Genomic DNA, 21,460 nt, shown 5'->3' on the forward strand with positions numbered 1-21,460 from the left:
AAGGTCAGACTGCACTCAGCTTTGGACACAGCCAAGCTCTGATACTTCTAGAGTGAGCACAGCTCATCACTCCCTCCTTTGTGAAACATGTTCACTCAGCTTCCTAGACTCTTGTGACTCTATTTCACTGGCCACTCCTTCTCAATCTCCTATGTTTCTTTCCCTCTGAATGACTACCAGGCATCCAAACAAAAGGGTCAGGAAGTCAGCGAGATATCAGAGAAGTAAAGAGTATTTTGAGAAGAGGGGAGGGAGTCATCAGCTTTGTGTCACATGCAAATGACTGCTGGAGTAACACAAGGGCAAGAAATGACCAAGGGATTTGGCAACACAGACCATGGAAAGTGAAATTGGATTGCTTGTAGAGGAAGAAATATAAGAAACACATTCTTTCCAGAATCACACAGGATTCTGTGTGATTTGTTCTTTCTGAACAAACCATAAGCAAGATCTTTTTTTTCCGTATCAGAGAAGTTGCCAAGTATATACCAAAGCCTGGGCATAACTAATTCCTAGACAGACTCAGGCTTTGCAGGTCGGGGGTGGGTTGGAAGAACAGGGAACAGAGGGAGAACAGAGGTAGGAAAGCAGAGACATCAGCACCTTATGAGAGCAAAATGGCACCAATCTCTTTGCTTCAAGATCACCCACACTGCTCACCCACTACTCTTCCCCCACCGGACTTTCTAGTACCTTCCAGGAAGCACTTCACAATAGACAGCATAATGAATTTTTATTATGATTATTTCAATTTAAAAAAATAAGCCCAGAAGTCTCTGGGCAATAAGCTAAAATACAATAAAAAGCAGTATCTTAGTGTTAGCGACATACCTTGCTGGCATGCAGTGACGCAGTAGTAGTAGTAGTGCCTTCAATGCAGGCAAGGCTCTGTAGAAATTTCCACATTATTTCCTACCACTTCCCCTTTTTTCAGAAGTCCCTACTGAAATGAGAGATGAAACTGAGGCACAGAGGTAAAGGAACTAGCCTGAGGTCAGACTGCCAGGAGAATCAGACAGGAACTGAGCCCAGAAAATCCTGACTGTTCTACCCAAAATGCTACCCAGATACAATTCTGTGGCTATTGCCCAGCAGGAGAAGAAAAACAGTGTCTTCTTCTAAGTGACCAGTTAATAACACCCCGTGGGGCGGCAGAAAGTGTCACAGGAAGCAGCCCTGACTTGATGCCCAGCGATCTGGGCCAGAAGCTAGTCAACAGGACTCCCGTAATGTTCCAGGGCCCCTCCTGCCCCCTTGCCTCCAATGCACAGCCCTCACTATAAAATCCAACCCTCCTTGTGGAAAACCAGCTGCACCGCCTCGTTCACATCATTCACGATGTGGGATGCCTCCATGAGCCCCGGGCTGAAGCTGAAGTCCCGGTGCCCGTGGAATGGAGCCTCCTCTGCACCCTGGACAGGCTGGGTAGGCTCTGGACCCTTGGGATTGTACACACCAGTGCACACCAGGATAGAGGCGCAGCTCTGCGTTGCTGAGGGTCGTTGCCTCCACAAGCCACCAGCCCCCTGCTTCTCTGCCCCATCATGCTTCACCATCTGCAGGTACTTGTGGAACAGGTTGGCACCGTAGACATCAGACATAGGATTATCACTGGCAGGGGTAGCCATACCAGAAAAGGAAAGAGAAAAAAAACCCAGTTCAGTGTTACAAGGTAAAGAAAGCGAAGGACAGCTGTGGAACTGGCGTGCATTTGATACAAGGAAACAAGGGAGTGATCAGGTATGGAGGAAGAGCAGGGGGAGTCTTGAAAGGGATGAGAAGCTGCAGCAGCACTTACCCAATAGCATAGAGTTTCCGAATGGGGGCCACCCAGCCCCGCCTCTCCGCCTGCAGCCTGATCAGGTCCTCTGCATACTGGTAAGTGAGGACGCTGGGTTTGCCCATCAGGCCTTCGTATCGCAGCTCTTTGCCCGTCATTTTTCGGTAAATGGTTTCCAGGCACAGCAAAAAGGTGCCATGGCCAAACCTGTCAGAGAAGAGAGCTCAGCAGTTCAGGCCTCCCCTCACAGGCCCTAAGCAGGACCCTATACCTTTCACTCCAGCACCCTGTTGGTGACAGGTAAGTGAACTTATTTCTAGTAAGAATGACATTACCTATTTTTATGACCTGCTGTTATCTACTAACATTTGTTGAGCACTAGAGATGGCATATCACACTTACCTCTCAGAATAACCCCATGAAAGAGCAGTCATTCTCCTCATTTACAGTGAGAAGACTGAGGCATAAAGATTAAGTAATTTGCCCAACATGGCAGAGCTAGGATTACAACCCAAGCAGTCAAGACTCAACAAACTGAAGTTTAAATTCAGCTTTAAATTTGTGGAGACTACTGGTTGCCATTCTCCCCTTCTTTCTCAGTGTCAATTTGCAGCTTACCATATTGTGACCCGATGTAAAAAGTACTCCCTTGCCTCCACTGCAGCGAGGTGAGCAGCCATGTGAATAAGCTACAGGCAAAGAGTCAATGAAATCAGAAGTGCTGGGCTAAACTATTAGCAAGTGTAAAATTGGGGAGTATAAAATTGTTCCATCCTTCCCCACTCCTTCCTGCTGCCTGGAATGCTGATATGGCGGCTGGAGTTCAGGCAGCCATTTTGGATTATGCTGTAAAGAGCCAAGGATTGCACAGCAGGAAGACAGAGGGAGCCTGTCCCAGATAGGTGGGACTTCCACACAAGCCCTGGACTGCTTACCACATACTTCTTTAACATGAGAAAGAAAGAAACTTCTATCTTGTTTAAGACACTTTTGTTTTGGGTTTTCATCCCTGGCTGCTAAACCAAATCTTAACAGATACTGTCCAACATATTAAAGTTGTATTTCACAAATCAAAACCACATTGAGATACCACCTCACACCAGTCAGAGTGACTAAAATAACAACTCAGGAAACAACAGATGCTGGCAAGGATGTGGAGAAACAAGAACCCTCTTGCACTGTTGATGGGAATGCAAACTGGTGCAGCCACTAGGGAAAAGTGTGAAGGTTCCTCAAAAAATTAAAAATAGAATTCCCTACGACCTAACAATAGCACTACTAGGAATTTATCCAAAAGATACAGGAGTGCTGGTGCATAGGGGCACATGTTACCCCAATGTTTACAACAACACTTTCAACAATACCCAAAGTATGGAAACAGCCCAAAAGTCCATCAACGGATGAATAAAGAAGATGTGGTATATCCATACAATGGAATACTACTTGGCAATGAGAAATAATGAAATTTTGCCATTTGCAACCACGTGGATGGAACTAGAGGGTATTATGCTAAGTGAAAGAAGTCAGTCAGAGAAAGACAGATATCATATATTTTCACTCATATGTGGAACTTGAGAAAGTTAACAGAACACCATGGGGGAAGGGAAAGGGAAAAAAAAGTTACAGAGGGAGGCAAACCATAAGAGACTCTTAAATACAGAGAACAAACTGAGCGTTGATGGGGGCTGGGAAAATGGGTGATGGGCATTGAGGAAGGCACTTGTTGGGATGAGCACTGGGTGTTGTATGTAAGCAATGAACCATGGGAATCTACCCCCAAAGCCAAGAGCACACTGTACACTCTGTATGTTAGCTAACTTGACAATAAATTATATATTAAAAAAAAAAGAAAATTTAAAAATAATTAAAAAACAAATAAACTTGTATTTCAGTGTCACTTATTTATGTGACAAATTTTATTTTCAATTTTTAAATTACTGAATGAAAATTAATCTTGGGGTGCCTGGGTGGCTTAGTCGGTTAAGTGTCCGACTCTTGGTTTCAGCTCAGGTCATTATCTCACAGTTTACAAGTTCAAGCCCTGCGTCGGGCTCTGTACTGACAGTGCAGAACCTGCTTGGGATTCTCTCTCTCCCTCCCTCTCTGCCCCTCCCTTGCACACGCTCTCTTTCAATAAATAAATAAAAACACTTAACAAAAAAAAAAGAAAGAAAATCAATCTCAAATTTAGTTTATAAACTGAAATTTGCCCCTGGCTATTCAGTTCCAGCCTACATAACCAAACCCCTCTCACCTAGTGTCAGCACACACTAACTATAGGAAGAATACTTCAGAAAAAATATCTAACCTCAGCATGCAGAAATATACGTTTTATAAAATACTTATTTATTTTGAGAGAGAAAGAGAAAGCACAAGTGGGGGCAGACAGAGAGAGACAGAAAGAGAATCCTAAGCAGGCTCCATGCTCAGCTCAGAGCCCCAATGCAGGGCTCGATCTCATATTGTGAGATCATGAACTGAGACAAAATCAAGAGTTGGATGCTTAACCGACTGAGCCACACAAGTGCCCCTGCAGAAATATATCTTTTAAAGTAACAAGGGAACACTTGTAACACTCATCTCTTTGGAGTTAATGAGTGACATGACTTCAGTCACATCAAGTGTTGGGCCTGCTGCCCTCTGTTGATGGATCACTCACAGAGTGCACTGGGAATCAGTAAGTAGCAGAGAAAGAAAACTCTAGACTTTGGGCCTGCAGATTAAGAGCAGCCATACAGTACACAATAGCCATAGCTGCCCTTCCAGGAAGGCCCTCAAGGGCTAGGAAAAGCGCTGCCTAGACCGTTCTTAGCCTCCAAAAAGGACACGCCAGATGAGGTTTAAACAGCTGAGGAGAGAACATGGGCCTGCTCAATATCAATGTGCCTTTGAGAAAGTCACTTACCCACTGGGTCTCAAGCTCTCTGGCCTACACAATCATCAGAATAATTATTGCATACCCCGCCCTACATCTTAAGGGCAGAAAGAAACAACAAAGAACTCGTGCTACAGGGACAATGCAAGGAGCAGCTGTACTGCTGGCCTCAGAAGTCATCCATCATTTGGGCTCCATAGGCAAACACAGCATGTTCTGGAGGAGCCCAGCTGGCTCAGTCGGTGGAGTGCACAACTCTTGGTCTAGGGGTCTAGGGGTCATGAGCTCAAGCCTCACGTTGGGGATAGCGATTACTTTAAAAAATAAAAAATCTTAAAAAAGGGGTACTTGGGTTGCTTCAGTCGGTTAAGTATCCGACTTGATTTTGGCTCAGGTCATGATTTCACAGTTCGTGAGTTCAAGCCCCACATCAGGCTCTGGGCTCACAGTGCAGAGCCTGCTAGGGATTCTCTCTCCCTCTCTCCCTCTGAAAATAAAATATATAAACTTAAAAAAAATAAAAATCTTAAAAAAAATAACATGTTCTGTTAAGATTCTGGAGGGCAAAGATCATGCGTTAAAGATCATCTCAACATATCTTCAATGTTCTGTAAGCTATACTTTTCATTTAATAATTAGAAGTGACCCATTGAAAATCCTCCCAGAAGATTAAGTTTCTGTGACAAATATGGGTTCTGCTCAGGCAGGGGTCTGACCGCCCAGAGTACTGACCGCCCAGATGGTAGGAAACTGTCAGCAGGACCACCCAGGCAACAGATGGCAGTGGCCACCACAGTCAAACCCAGAGACTCTGTGTCCTCACCTGGGCATCCTGGCTTCAGCCATCCAAAGGAGATCCATGTTGCTGGCCAGGACAGGAAGATGGGGATAGGGGAATGTTGCCAGACCAGTCCCAGGGTTCCCATTGCTGAGAAGGACATCCATGATCAGCTGCAGGCTGGTCTCCCAGCGGATTGGCTCCCCAAGGAGGAGTACCCCTTTAAAGAGTAAAGGCATGGAGGTGAGGGTTGCAGGGAGGAAGGCCCTTAGAAGGCCAGCTGATGCCAGCTGGCACCAACCAACCACAAGCTCTTCCTCCACAGTATACACCCCTGCAAGGGCACAGTTCCCAGAACCAGCCTTCAAAGAGCCACTCACCCATTCACCAAGATGAACAAAGCCCAGGACCCAGGAAGGCACTTCCTAAGGGCTCCCACTTTCACTTGTATTCGCCAGTACTTCACAGAAGAGGTGAAAACAAAGAAAACCAGCAGCCAAGTCTCAAGCCTGCTTCCTCCGATGGACTAATGCTCTCCTGACCACCTCACTCACAAGTACCTGGCAAAGGGCTCATCTTCCTCAGCCACTTCTCTCTGAGCCCCAGAGGCCTGTAAACCTAACAGCTAGGACAGGGGGATCCAGAGTGACACAGACCTGCATTCCAAGTCCCTGTTAATTTTCCTTTGTGAATGTGGGCAAGTTATTTACCTTCTCTAAGCCTCGGCCTTCCCAAGTATGTAATAACAATACCTACTATTGTTTAGGATAAAAATGATGTAATAAAGCACTTAACCCATGCTGGACACACAGCACTTAGCAAATGGTAGCTGCCAATATAAGCTACAAGGCCAGCGACTGAACAAAACCGGTGGTCTCAAGGGGGAAGTACTGCCCCCTAGGGAGGTGTTCTAGAAACTGGAGGGTGTATTTTATTTTTTATGTTTATTTATTATTTTTGAGAGAGAGAGAGAGAGAGAAAGCAAGCGAGTGGGGGAAGAGCAGAGAGAGAGGGAGACGCAGAACCCGAAGCAGGCTCCAGGTTCTGAGCTGTCAGCACAGAGCCCAACACGGGGCTCAAACCCACGAACTGTGAGATCATGACCTGAGCAGAAGTTGGTTTCTTAACTGACTAGGTCACCCAGACACCCCTAGAGGATGTATTTTAATTGTAATGATCATGGCAAGGGATCATGGGAGGGGGCCAAGAATGCTAGATGCTCAGGACACTCCTACTAAACAATCAAAAACTGGCCCCTATTAACATTTGAGTGTTCCATCTGACATTCACAAAGGTGAAAAACCTATTTATAATTAATTGAGCTTAAGCCCTAATTTAATTCTACATGTAAACATAAAGTATTTTTTGGTAGAGTTTTCATACACACTCATTTTCCAAAAATGCAACTATCATGTAAGTCAAGAAAAGACTGCACTTTATCTTTCCAAAACTTTACCAATAGCTGTTCCCTATTTTGGAAAATCACTTCACCAATGACAATGCTGCCCCTAATTTCTGAGTCACAAATAAAACACACCTATATCACACCTATCACACTTACATCAGGCTGCATTTGTAGCTGTAACATTCATGGTGATTCCATGTTTTGTATTATTATTTCACTACTTTATTATGTCTTCTTGAATAATCATTTACATGTTGAAGTACATATTACCTTACTAAAAAATGTTTGTTTTATCTCTCCCTCTTACAATTAGGGCTTTAGGGGCAGCTAGGTGGTTCAGTCAGTTAAGTGTCTGACTTTGGTTCAGGTCATGATCTCATGGCTCGTGGTCTCAAGCCACGCATTGGGCTCTGCACTGATGGTGCGGAGCCTGCTTGGGATTCTCTCTCTCTCTCCCTCTCTCTGCCCCTCCCCGACTCACGCACTCTCTCTCAAAATATATACATACACACATACATACATACGTATATACATAAATAGGGCTTACATTGAACTAGTTAATTTTTAATATACAGTATTATTCAGTATGTATTCAATTAATATACAGTATCAGTGAACTTCACTGCAGAGTAGTAAAGAGGACATTATGGTATTTTTGTTATACAAGGGAGAACTGGGTTTAATGGAGCTGTGAAACGCTGGTTTAGATAACCTCTGGGGGCCTTTCCATGCTTAGATTTTCTACACTTACAATTTTTCTGGAATACTAAGGCAAGTGACATGGGGAAGGAAAGATTAAAAACAAATGTCTCAGAAGTAGTAAGTGGCAGATCTGAGACTAGAACCCAGACGAACTGACATCCAACGCCCCTAGCAACCCTACCAGTCTGTAGGCACAGAGCAGCACTAGGACAGCCTGGAGGGCCAAAAGGAGAAGCACCCAGAGCCATGCCTATCCATCCCAGCAGAGGACCTCATTACCTTCAATGGCAGGGAAGTCGTTCCTTAGAAGGGGCTGCCAAGAGACAAAGAATAGGCCCATTAATGCCACAGTCGCAGTCCACTACCAGACAGCCACACAACCAGTTTCAAGGGGTAGCAGGAGGAAAGACACACTTTAGACAGATCAAAGACCACTCCCAGGCCTAGTCCAAGCCAAGGATAAGCCAGATAGGACTGAGGAAGAAAATTTACAAAGAAAAGTAAAGAGAGAAAGAGCAGGGCTACCACAGAACAGTCTGAGGGAACCCACATATGAAAGTCTCCCAGGAGGAAGGGCTAGTCAGCTGTCCTTCTTCAGGACAGGAGGTAAGTTATAAGCCAAGCAAGAGTCTAGAATCAGGTAGCTCAAATGAAGGTAAGCCTATGGAGAAAAGGGAGGCCATCAGGGCATGATGGACCATTTCTCTCAACATGAGATGAGGAGGCAGGAGTCTTCAGTTTACCAATCTCCTGGAGTCCGTTCCTTTTCTAGACTATTAGTCCTGGCACTACTACTAACCAGCTATGTGACCTGGGGCAGGTCCTTTCCTCTGCACGGGGCTCAGTCTCTGAGCTGCTCTAAGATCTGTTCCAACTCTGACATTCGAGTTCTCCACATAATTTGCATGGTCCTAGAAGAAAGCTTTCAAAGGCAATGAAGTGCTCTATTCAATCAGAAAGTTCCAGAGAAAGGACTAAGGCTACATAAACAAAAGTTAAGCTTGTTTGTTTATAACTACATTTTTCCATATTTTGACAGTGGTTTGACTTAAACTGTAGGCCATATGACATAGAGTTCACATGAGAAAGGGGGGCCAAAGGCCATCAAGGGCGGGCAGTCATACTCTAAAAGATCAACGAGAGGCTCCGTAACTAGTGATCAGAAGAGATAACAAGTCAAACCAGTGGTTCAAATAAGAGCCAAACCCACAAGGAATATGGACATACTCAGAATTGCTGGTTACTTTTAAAAGCAAGCTGTTTCTCATAACGACAACTTTCCACAGCAAGCTTCAGTGTAAAGTAGCAGCAATGATTAATTTCACAAAGGTTAATGATTCTCCCAAGCAACACTCAAAAAGCCAGTTTGTAAAATATAAAACTCCTCACTGGAAATGCTAAGGCTTTGAAAGGGATTCTCAGCTAATTACAAACGATGCAGAAAGGAAAGCCCTTAGGAGCCAGTTGCTCTTCTGGGCCATCCTTGTGTATCTGGGGAACAAAATCCTTGGCCAGATATGCCTCTCCAAGATGGATAAGATGAAGTTCTTAGTGGGAGGGGTTGCAAGGCTGGTAAGAAGAATCCATGTGGGGAATAAGAGGACAAAACTAAACACAAGACACCCAGGAGCATGCTCATTATTACCGTGGTCTTTGGCCGCCGCTGGAGATCCACCATGTCAAGCACAGGAAAGGCCATTCGCAGCTCATCCACAGTAACCACATTCTCAAAGCCCAGTCTACAGCAAGATTAGGAAAGCAAAGCTGGACACTTCTGGGAGATGCCTCTAAGGTGAGGGGAACCAACACAGTCCCAACCAAACTAGTCCACCCAATCCCCAGACAGGAGTAAACCAGTGAGAGCCCAGACACAGCCCCGCAAGGCCCATGGCAATCCTGGAGGACAAGCCATGACTGCACAGGCAGAGCATGTATGCACACCATCACTGAATGCATTGGTGGTCACTGGGCACACTCCGGTACCAGGTCCTATGCTGGGCACTACCAGGGCACAGAAGCACACAAGAATCTCTGGCCTCAAGCTCACTACATGCCCAGGGCCCATTTAAACCAGCACTCTGTGAACAGTGCTGCCACATGTGTTGAGTTCAAAAGAGGAGACTCCTCAGCGGGCTGGTAGCTGGACAGAGTCTAGAGAAGTCAGACGTGAGCTAACTCTTGAGGAGAAGCCAGATTCAGACAGTTTGGGGAGGCCACGAAGAGTGGAATGCCAGTGCCAACCAACCTCACCTCTCCAAGACCTGCCTCCATTTTCTTGCCCTCAATTCCCACTTAAAATCTTAACTGGGCATGGTTTCAGATTACTTTCAAAATGAATCTCTCAAAAATGCTTCCATTAGATCACCCTAACAGCAACAACACCTGCAATGACTCTCCTGCCCACATAAGTAAGTTCGCTGGCCTCTTGCCCTTACTTCTGAGGTTTCCTTTCCGAGACACCACTCTTCCTCTTCTCATTCCCCACCCTGTCCCAATCCAATCTCCTGCTTTGGGGATCCATGTCTTCCCTGCTCTCTTCAGCATCCTTACCTCCTTCCCCGCATGGAAAACCATAACCATCTCCCGTGGCACAGCCACATCCCTCCATGAAGCCACCAGTCATTCCCACTCCCAGATCCTCCCTTCCCAACACCTGTGACTCTCAGAACCTGTACTGCACTCCTTGGTCTTCAATCATGTATCATCTTAAACACTCCTGCATCCTTTCTGGGTGTGCTACTCCTACCTCCTCAAGCATGAACCTTTTGAGGAAGACACAGCCCCATGTGCTTCTCTTGGTCTCCCTGCCCCTGCAGAGCACACAGCACAGGGCTGGTACAGAGGAAGTGCTCAACACAGGTTCACAAAATGAGCAAATGAATAAGCTGCTTGAGTACAGGGACCAAGTCTTCTGCCTCTTGAGTGTACACACACCCAAAAGGTTCACTGTAGATATTAGTTGATAAGTTGATTGAGCACCCCAAAGAACAACGCTAGAGCAGTCGTTCCCAAACCTAATTAGTTTTCTCTTTTAACATACAGATTGCTGATTTTTAATCTCAGACCTAGTAAACCAAGAATCTATATATATTTTTTTTAAGTTTATTTATTTTTGAGAGAAAGAAAGCATGAGCAGGGGAGGCGCAGAGAGAGAGAGGGAAGGGAGACACAGAATCCGAGAAGCAGGCTCCAGGCTCTGAGCTGTCAGCATACAGCCTGATGCGGGGCTTGAACCCATAAACTGTGAGATCATGACCTGAGCCAAAATCAGGCACTTAACCAAGTGAGCCACCCAAGTGCCCCCAAGAACCTGTATTTTAAGCTCCCCAGTAGATTCCAATTCAGTGGGCTGGCTTTTGGAAACTATCAGGAACTAGGACCGGCCATACCTGGGAGCCATCCTCCCTCCCTCCAGAGCCTACCACATATCCCATAAGCTCTGGCACCATGCAGTCAGAACACCTCACTATGGTCCCCCCTCAGCCATGGAAGGAAAACTCCAGTCCTGTCCTCTCCTCTTCAGCCAGAGCAAGAATCACCAAAAGGATACACTCGGGCATTTTCCACCAGGGGCCCCTGCCCAGACACCAGCATCCGCTTGTTGTGATATTGGGAGAAGAGCTTCATGGGGCTGTGAGAGAGAATGACTTGGTCTGGCTCCACCTGTACAGACAGCCAAAGACAGAGGACAGCAGAGGTGACACAACAGTTGAAAATAATGGGGAGATAGGTGGCTTCTTTCACTTAGAAAGGAAAAAAATCTGTGCAGAAAAAAGGTGGGGGCAGCCTTTTCTGGCACCTGGACACTTCTAGACACTACCCAAACAGGTGTGAAAAGAACCTACTTTGGCTCTTGCCACAAAAAACAAACAAGCAGGGAATGCCATTAGTCGTGGGTTCTGACCACTCACCAAACCTGTTCTCAGTTCCTCCAACTGGAGACCACAGGGTTTATGTGCATGTTCTTTGTCATTGTCACAGAAATATGCCTCTGACTTTGACTTTCTGTTTTCAGTTCTACTTAAAGACTTAACTTTTTAACATTTATATAATACAAACTCCAACAATGCAGCCAATATTCACGATGTTTTTGGAACCCTCTCTGGAAGGCACAGAAGGGAACCAGTTGTACTCTTTTGGTCTGCATTCACCCCCAAGCAATGTTGAACCCAGTCAATCAGCCACTTTATTTATTCTTTTGGTTCCAAAGGGCTGTTTCCAAAAACTAAATCCACCCTTAACAAAGAAGGATGTGTCAATGTTGATACACCAAGTGGAGCTCCAAACGGGCAAAAAGGGACTGCTTTTGGGGGACAGTGTTCATTCAGTTGTGTACAACTTATTTATGAGAAACAAGAGTGCCACCTGGTATACAGAGATTTAGGAAAATGTGACCCTTGCTTTCCAGGGGCTGACAATCCAAAACAGACAATCCTGGTGCCTAGAAAAGAAATGGATATAAAGACAGCAGACTGAAACTATCTAATCCATGGGCAGGATTTTTGTGCTCAACGCATAATGATATATAAAAAAATGCCCATGCTGATGAGGCTCTACTCATGAGTCTAAGTTTGAACTTCAAGTTATTTTCTAGTACTGACCCAACTGGCCATGCCCGAGGGCTATGCAACACTGCCCGAACCCAGGAAAGGCAGCTTAGAGTTGGAAGGGGGGTGCCACCAGAACCACGTCTTTGGGCTTCGATGTCTCCACCTGCCTCACCTTGAACCCCAGCAGGGCTGACAGCTCCTGGGCTTTGCTCTGTTGTAAGATGTTCCCAGCATTCGTGACAAAGACCACGGGCACCCGCAGCTGCCCATGAGAGTTCACCAGCCTACGGAATGCTTCCAGAGCAGCAGGGATCACTCTGTGACCCCGCACCAGCACTCCATCGATGTCCAACAGGAACCCAAAAGTGGGCGCGCTCTGCACAGTGGAAAGAGAATCACCACAGCATGAGTCAAGAGGCAAAGGGGAAGAAGGAAAAGACCCTTACAAAGTGGTGTGCCTCATTATCCCCAGGTCACCTAGAGCTTTGAATAGAAAATGAGGACATGGAGGGCGCCTGGGTGGCTCAATCGGTTAAGCATCTGACTTCAGCTCAGGTCATAATCTTGTGGTTTGTGAGTTCGAGCCCTGCGTCGGGCTCTGTGCTGACAGCTCAGAGCCCGGAGCTGCTTCAGATTCTGTGTCTCCCTCTCTCTGCTCCTTGCCTGCTCATGCTCTGTCTCTATCAAAAATAAATAAACATTAAAAAAAAAAAAAAAAAAAGAAAATGAGGACATGGGATTTCTGATAAGGCAAATCCATCTATAAAAATGAATTAGTCCCTTGTCATGTATTTTTAAGGATATAAGTATTTGGTTAAAACTATCTTTACATAATTAATATAAAAGAATTTTTAAGTGGAAAATACAGAAATTCAAAAACATTCCAGCACTTTAACATAACCAATCTCATCTCTTTGTTTTCTCCCATCCAAGTACTAACCAGGCCTGACCCTGCTTAGCTTCTGATTTCAGATGAGATTGGGTGTGTTCAGGGTGGTATGACCATAGACTCTTCTTTTTCTGTTCTTATGCTTATCACATAGCTACAACAACACTTTATATGTTCGATTTTACATCCTGTTCTTCTTGCTTGACATTCAAATATTTTTATCTGTTACAACAGCCTTCATAATCATCTTTTACAATTTTATTACAACACACACGAAGTTAAAAAAAAAAATTCAATTGCTATAGATGATATAAAAAATTTCTCAAGTTTCTTGTCTCCTTCTTCCACTTAGTGTTGTTTCCTATCTTGTATGTTTCCAGGAACTTTTTATAAATCTATAGTAATAACTTCCTATCTGTTAACTAACACACAATGGCATTATATTTTATTTTCTTTTCCTTCTGACCTTTTTTTTTTAGATACCTTTTGGTATCTCTTATTTATCTTTCCATATCAATATACATAGTTCTATCTCCTAAACATCATTTCTAGCTACATAATTCTCAGTGAATACTCCACTAACATTATATTTCCCCCTATTTTGGATACTTACGTTTTCCTACATTTTTGCTACTATGAATAATGTTATAAAGAACTTCTTCATGATTACTGGTTTTTCCTTAAGCTAGATTCATAAAAGTAGGAGTAATAAGTCAAGAGTGCAGGGGCACCTGGGTGGCCCAGTCAGTTAAGTGTCTGACTCTTGATTTTGGCTCAGGTCATGATCTCGCAGTCTGTGGGATCAAGCCCCACGCTGGGGCATGGAGCCTACTTGGGATCCTCTCTCTCTCTCTGCCTCTCCCCTGCTTGTGTTCTCTCTCTCAAAATAAATAAATACACTTAAAAAAAAAAAAGTCAAGAATGCAAACATTTTGGGACTCCTGGGTGGCTCAGTCAATTGAGTGACTGACTTTGGCTCAGGTCATAATCTCACAATTCATGAGTTCAAGCCCCCACATCAGGCTTCTTGTCAGTACAGAGCTTGCTTCAGATCCTCTGTCCCCATCTCTGTCCCCTCCCCCCTCTAAAAAATAAATAAACATTTAAAAATAAAATAAAATCATCTTAAAAAAAAAGAGTACAAACATTTTAATGATGTGTAACCTATTGACAAACGTTTTCTAAAAACATGTATCAGGGCACCTGGATGGCTCAGTTGGTTAAGTGTCCAACTTCAGCCCAGGTCATGATCTCTCACGGTTCATGAGTTTGAGCCCCACATTGGGCTCTGCACTGACAGCTTAGAGTCTGGAGCCTGCTTTGGATTCTCTGTCTCCTTCTCTCTCTCTGCCCCTCCCCTGCTTGTGCGCTCACTCACATGCGCTCTCTCATTCTCTCTCAAAAATAAATAAATACTAAAATAAAATAAAAATGGGGCACCTGGGTGGCTCAGTCGGTTCAGCATCGGCCTTCAGCTCAAGTCATGATATCACACACAGTTCATGGGTTCAAGTCCCGCATCAGGCTCTCCTTGCTTCAGATCCTCTATGTCCCCCTCTCTCTGCCCCTCCCTTGCTCATTCTCTCTCTCTCTCTCTCAAAATAAATAAACAAACTTAAAGCTTAAAGTAAAAAAATAAAAACATGTGTCAACTTACACAGCCACTGGTAATGCACTTTATGCTTGCCAATAATTTTCATATGTATCAAAGAGTTTGTTAATTATCAAAGGTCCTGTTAATTTAAAAGTTTAAAAATAATGGTATCTCTCTCAATATGTATTTCTTGGAACTTATAAAGTTGAACATTGTCCTTTTTAAGTTTATTTATTTTTTTTTAGTAATCTCTACACCTAACATGGGGCTACAACACACAACCCTGAGATAAAGAGTCACATGCTCCTCCTACTGAGCCAATCAGGCACTCTGAATGTTGTCCTTTTTTTAAAAAAAATCATTCTTTGGACGCCTGGCTGGCTCAGTTGGTGGAGCATGTGACTCTTGACCCCAAGCCCCACATTGAGGAAAGAGATTACTTAAATTAAAAAAAATTGTTTAGGGGGCACCTGGGTGGCTCAGTCAGTTAAGTGTCCAACTCTCAATTTCAGCACAGGTCATGATCTCAAAGTCGTGGGATCAAGCCCTGCAGAGGGCTCTGCACTGACAGCGCGGAGCCTGCTTGGGATTCTCCCTCTCCCTCTCGCTCTGCCCCTTCCTCCCTCTCTCTCTCTCTCAAAAATAAACATTAAAATAAAAGGATAGGATATTAAGTTATATTAAGGAATTACTAATGTTGTTAGGTATGACAGTATTGTAGTTATGTTTAAATGTCATTTCTACACACAGAAGAATCTGAGGGTAAAGAGATAAGAAATCAGCCATTCATTTTAAAATCTTACAGCTGGAAAAAACAAAAAATAAAAAAATAAAAGCTTAACACTGGGAAAAAAGAGAGGGGAGGAACATAAACAAAGCAAGTGTGGCAAACTGTCATTAACTGCTAAATCTGGGAGATGGTTATATGGGTTCATATTACTGGTTTTGGGTTTTTGAAAACTTACATAGTTAAAAAAAAATAAAATGTCTCATTTGTGCTGATGGCTACAAAATTTAACCATACATAGTTTTAATGCCCATATCCTAAATAGCCACAAAAGTTGCTCTCTTAGAAATAAAAATCCACAGACCCTGCTACCGAAAACCTTTTTCAGGACAATTTAGCAATGTCTTTAAGGCTCCCTCATCTCTAACTATATAAATGAGTAATCATACACCTCCAACCCTTAGATGAATGTATACAGAGAAACCAAGCACTCAGTAACAAGAAAGTGAAGGTCCAATTGTAACAAATGTGCCACATTAACACCCAGATATTAGTAACACAGGAAACTGGGGGAAGGGGGAATATATATAAGATTCCTCTACAGTTTCTGTTCAATTTTTCTGTAAACCTAAAACTTTTCTAAAAAATAAAGTTTATTAAGTTCTTTAAATGAAGTTATCTATATAGAAAGAGACCTTCTCCTTTCTTTTTTTTTTTTTTTTCATTTTTCTTTTCATTCTCTTCTGTATCTGTGTTCTGATTTTTCTTCTGCTATCACTTGTTTTGTTATCTTTTGTTTTTAACTAGTCCTGGGTATTAGGCCAAATCCTAAAGTTCTTATCTGTGGCACTGATAAAATGTATGGTTTAGGTTTGGGTTTTATTTTTAATGTTTATTTTTGAGAGAGAGACAGACAGACAGACAGAGAAAGGGGAGGGGCATGGAATCCTGAATCTGAGCTGTCAGAGTCTGATGCAGGACTCAAACTCACCGGCCGCAAGATCATGACCTAAGCCGAAGTCAAGACACTTAACCAACTGAGCTACCCAGGTGCCCCAAAATGTGTGGTTTTAAGATTAGTTTGAAGTGAAGGGACTACTAAGATGTTCCTTTGTATTTTTGCTTCTAACCTGGAATTGGTTTGGTATGTTTTCAACAACAGCATTAGAACTGTTTACTTTACTGTCTACTCCAATCACTTCCACATTTAAGAGAACTTACTATCTGCCAGTCGTTGTGCAAAGTACCCTACATATATCAGAGAAAATACCCTACAGATATTCTTACAAAAACACTGCATGGTAAGTAATATCCTCAATACATAGATGGAGAAATTGAAGCTTAGGAAGCTAAGTAATTTGCCTTAAGTCATTTAGTAAACAGTATAGGCAGGATTCAATTCTAAAGCTAGTACTCTGAAATGCTGATGCTACATGCCTTTCTTCCCTTTTTCTACTCTATCAGAAAGTCACTTGGAAATATCACCTGCAAAGACGCTAGAGTCAATACAATCGTTATAAGACAAAAAGTCCTTTTACCAAAATAGTCTCATTCCATGCTTCCAGCATGGCCACTTTTAGCTCTGTGGCACTAGTCAAGTCACTTAACTTCTTTGAATCTTAGCTGCTCCATATGCAAAAATGAGAACAGTGATAACATAGCTGTTAGGAGCTAGGACTCTGGCACCATACTGCCCTGGATTCCGGATTCTACCACTTACCAGCTGTACACCCTTGGGAAAGTTGCTTAACCTCTCTGTGCTTCAGTCCCTCCATCTGTAAAATGGAATAACAGTACTTACCTCATAGAGTTGTCATAAAAATTGTATATATTAGTAATTGTGAAGTGTGTGGCACAAAGTGCTGTTTTTAAAAATAAGTATTTAAAATTATCAAAGGGTTACCGTGAAAGCACTACATAAATGTATAATATTATCATCATTACACACAGAAATTGTGATTTTAGAAAACGAAGTGATCCTCTTAAAAAAAAAAAAAAAAAGACAAATGGCCCAGGGGGAAGTGAGGGTGCCAGATCTGACTACCTGCCTTATTAGGGTCCTGGCACAGTTGTCCACCAGCTGTTTGACCTTACAAAGAAAAGTACTTAAAAACTTGACTCCAAGCTCCAAGCTTCAGCTTCCTTACTGCAGGGTTATATCTACCTCCAAAGTTGTGGAATTATCACTTAAGCACCGGGACAAATTGGAGACCCTGCACCAGTTCTCTTCCTCTAGCCCCTCAGAGCTTCCCCTACATTCTGCATGTAACAGAGGCTCATTATAAGCACGGCCCACAAGCGAATGGAACCAAAGTAAAAAAAGTCGCACAAAACCCACATTTATCTCTGGGCTGTCCGTTTATATAGGCGCGGATCCCAGAGGGGAGTCTATCGCGAGTCCCCAAATCTCTTTCAAATGTAGCTGAAATATCAAAACCGAAAGATTCTCATCCTGAAAAATCACAGAGGAAATGCAAGAATCACACTCTGACCAGGAAAACAGAAACACAGAAATTGCGGAGTAACTTTGGAGACGAAAGCAGCGAACGGCCAAGAAACAATCCTGGTGCGCGTTTTGGGTTTGTTTTGTTCATTCTCTAGCTGGAGTAACTTTTCTTTCAGGCCGAAGGCACGGCAAATCCCCTGACTGAGGGGGAGGCGGGACGCGCCAGGGACACTCGTGCTCTGGGAAAGAACGAAGCGCACCGAGGTCAGTGGCCTAGTAAAAGCCATTTCCCAGGAGGCCGGGGATGCCGGAGTGGCCCGGCCCCTCCCTCCCTCCCTCCCGGCGGCTCCGGCCCCATCCCCAGCCCTGAGGACCTGCTCGGTGGGAACCTGGACTTTCTCACCTGTGCGGAGTCGGCGGCGTAACCTCTTCTGGGGCAGCGGCCCCGGAGCCCCGCCGCCGCGCGCGCCGCCCCCCACCAGAGCCCCGGCACCGAACCGACCGCCGCCAGGCTGCGGAGCACAGCCATCCGGCCGCCCGTCGCGCGCACGTGCAGACAGTCGCCACGGCCCGCGGCCGTCCCCGCCCACGTCCCCGCTGCGCAGCCAATCAGCGGCCGGGGAGCTCTCGGGCCGATCGGTGCCCTAGACATCTCGGGAGTTGTAGTCTCGTGTCCGTGTCTGGAAGCCCGGTGAGGCGCGAGCCAGTTGGGGCTAGGGGTGTGACTGAGTTCTGAGTCAAGCTGGGCACGGGGTTGAGCAAGAGCGGGGCGGGGCAGGCCAGGGGCAGCGGCAGGAACAGGGGCCGGGACTCAACCAGGTGCAGAAAGTGCTTGCCCGGCGGGCCGTGGTGGGGGTTCTGTTGGAGCGAAGAGGCGCAGGCCAAGTCTGGCCCTTAGTAGACGGACACTTGCGGTGACAGGCCAGTATGCACGGCCTATGTACCTGCGGACTTCCTGGAACATGCGTTTCAGACTGAAGTCCCAGCTCCCTCAACCTTCGGTGACTTTATGAGAGAAAAGAAACTGTGTGGAGGGAATCAATCCTTATTTGCAAGGGGGAGGGAGAGGCAAAGTTTTCTTTTGATGTTCAAGTTCCCTGAACACCAATCAAGGAATTCTTGTAGGATACCAATTATTCATTCTTGTAGTCTTTCAGTAAATATTCGCTATGGTCCTCCTTCCTGCCCGGCTGTGTGCTAATTCCTGGGGAGACTATATGCATAAATAATCCCGCAAACTTACACTTTGTAGGGAGGTTGAATCAGGACTAGAATACAAGGGAGAAAATAACTGTCCCAAAAGAGGGTCAGATAACTAAGCGAACACCTTTGCTTTTGAGCACGGCTGTTTGTACCATTTGAAATGTGTAAGATGCCCCCTTTTAGACCTTTGATCTGTCCCCTGGGTATAGTTACACCAAGAATGGCTGAGTCCACAATATATTTAGCATTAGGTAAGAGGAAACAAGGGGGGCGTCAGGGATGGACAGAGACTGTGCTAACTCAGAGATTAGTTGGCAATATCCTCTGATCTTCAACTTTGAAGGCCAAGATCTTAATTTTGTCAGTTCAGGTGCAACTGAGCAGGATCTGGCAGACTGATTCACATTAACTAAACCTATCATAGCCCAACTCATAAACTCTGCCAGGGTATGTGGCTTTCCAAGATTGAAATGTTCCTAATCTCTTCCTGCTATCAAACTACCTAGAAACTGCTTTAGCAGGTACAAGATTTCTTGGTGTAATGATTTTAAAATATGTCCACAATTTATTTGACAATCCTCTTCTAAAAAGGTGTTTATTCCCCTCCTATTGAGTATGGGCTGGACTTAATGCATATTTTTTAAAATTTTTTTTAACGTTTATTCATTTTTTGATAGAGACAGAGCATCAGTGAGGGAGGAGAAGAGAGAGGAAGACACAGAATCCGAAGCAGGCTCCAGGCTCTGAACTGACAGCACAGAGCCCTACTCGGGGCTCAAACTCACGGAGTGTGAGATCATGACCTGAGCTGAAGTCGGACACTTAGCTGACTGAGCCACCCAGGTGCCCCGGACTTAATGCATATTTAATAAATAAAATGAAGCATGCATAAATATAAGTAATTAATAAATAAATAAATTTTTAAAATGAAGTAGAAGTAACACTGTGAAGTAACACTGTGATTGCCAAGGCTAGGCCCTAAAAGATACTGTGGCTTTTCTACCTTGTTCTTGTTTGGCTCATTCATTCTAAGGAAGTCAAATACACTTAAAGACACTCAAGCCAACTCTCTGGAAAGGCCCACAGGATAAAAACCTGAAGCCCCCCACCAATAGTCATGTGAAGAAAGCCATCTTTCAGGCAGGTCCTCCAACCCTCATGGACATCTTGGCCAAAACCTCATGAACAACTGTAAGACAAAACTACCCAGCCAAGTCACTCTTGAATTTCTAACCCTCAAAAACTAGGAAATAATAAGTGTTTGTTGTTTAAGCCAGTTAGTTTGGGGGTAATTTATTGCACAGCAAGAGGTAACTAATACACTTGATGATCACAATTATATCATAATCACTGCTATTCCATCTCCAGAGGTTTTGCAACCTGGGTCACTGTGTTCTGTATCTGGATCTGCTTTGCTTTCCATCTTCCCCACCTGTGCACTGAACTCCATGAAACTTGAGCCATCCCTGGCAGGAATCAAAAGTAGCCTGGTTTGTTTCAGGAAAGGTGACGGAACACGTATATCTGGGAGGTTCCGATATGGCTATTGTAATTAATACTCTCTGGGTATTTGTGTATGTGTGTGTGTGTTTAAATATTGGTAAGTCTTCCTTATATTCTCTAGGAGTTCATAAGCCAGAAACGATTAAGAAAAATCCTTGAGAGCAAGGTGCCTCTCTGATTCACCTTTGTCTTCCTCATAGGTCATATTGTGGTAACTTGCACTTGATGAGTGCTCAATTAATATTAGTAGGCAAATGAATGAATATCCATACTCCTGCTGTCCCTATAAACTTGCTCACATATATTTGTATGTACACCTGAGTGCATAAGCCTGCTCATATCTACGCACATACTTTGTGTTAGTTAGGACTAGGATTGGCTATAAGTAACAGAAACCTCCAAAGAGTAGGGCTTAAATAAAGTAGAAATTTGTTTCTTTCATAGAAACTAAGTTGGGAAAGAACAGTGAGGCTTGGTATTGTGACTCCATCAACTGATTAGCTACCCAGGCTCCTGTTTTGCTCCTTTACTGTCTTCACTGCACAGCTTCCGCTTCATGGTCCAAGATAACTGCTCAAACCCAGATATTATGTTCATATTCCAGGCATCAGGAAAAAAGAGACAAAAAAGGGTATGCCATCTCCCTACAGGTATAATTTCCAGAAGTCTTACATAGGTATACCTCATTCTACTGCACTTCACAGATAATACATTTTATAAAATGTTTATTTATTTATTTTGAGAGAGAAAGAGCATAAACGAGGAAGGGGCAGAGAGAGAGAGAGGGAGAGAGAGGATCCCAAGCTCTGTGCTGACAGTACAGAGCCTGACGCAACACTTCATCCCACGACTGCAAGATCACGACCTGAGCCAATATCAAGAGTCAGACACAACCACCTGAGCCACCCAGGTGCCCCCAGATAATGCATTTTCTGCAGATTGAAGATTTGTGGCCACCCTGCTTTGAGCAAGTCTATCAGTGCCATTTTTACAACAGCGTTTGCTCAC

At 44.2% G+C, this 21,460-nt stretch overlaps 1 protein-coding gene across 1 annotated transcript; it reads right to left on the reverse strand.

The window, feature by feature from the left end:
* Positions 1–716: 716 nt before the first annotated feature.
* Positions 717–18,306, reverse strand: HDHD5 (haloacid dehalogenase like hydrolase domain containing 5). The gene is made up of 8 exons (XM_025930663.2): positions 18,150–18,306; positions 12,263–12,466; positions 11,091–11,203; positions 9,186–9,279; positions 7,820–7,853; positions 5,479–5,653; positions 1,799–1,987; positions 717–1,611 (listed from the first exon to the last, which is right to left on the reverse strand). The coding sequence occupies exons 1-8, from the start codon at positions 18,273–18,275 to the stop codon at positions 1,278–1,280; spliced, it is 1,269 nt and encodes a 422-aa protein (XP_025786448.1). The 5' UTR covers positions 18,276–18,306; the 3' UTR covers positions 717–1,277.
* Between the last annotated feature and the right edge of the window lie 3,154 nt (positions 18,307–21,460).

This window comes from Puma concolor, chromosome B4 (assembly GCF_028749965.1).
Source record: "Puma concolor isolate L17-30 chromosome B4, mPumCon1.1.hap2, whole genome shotgun sequence".
Lineage (NCBI taxonomy): Eukaryota > Metazoa > Chordata > Mammalia > Carnivora > Felidae > Puma > Puma concolor.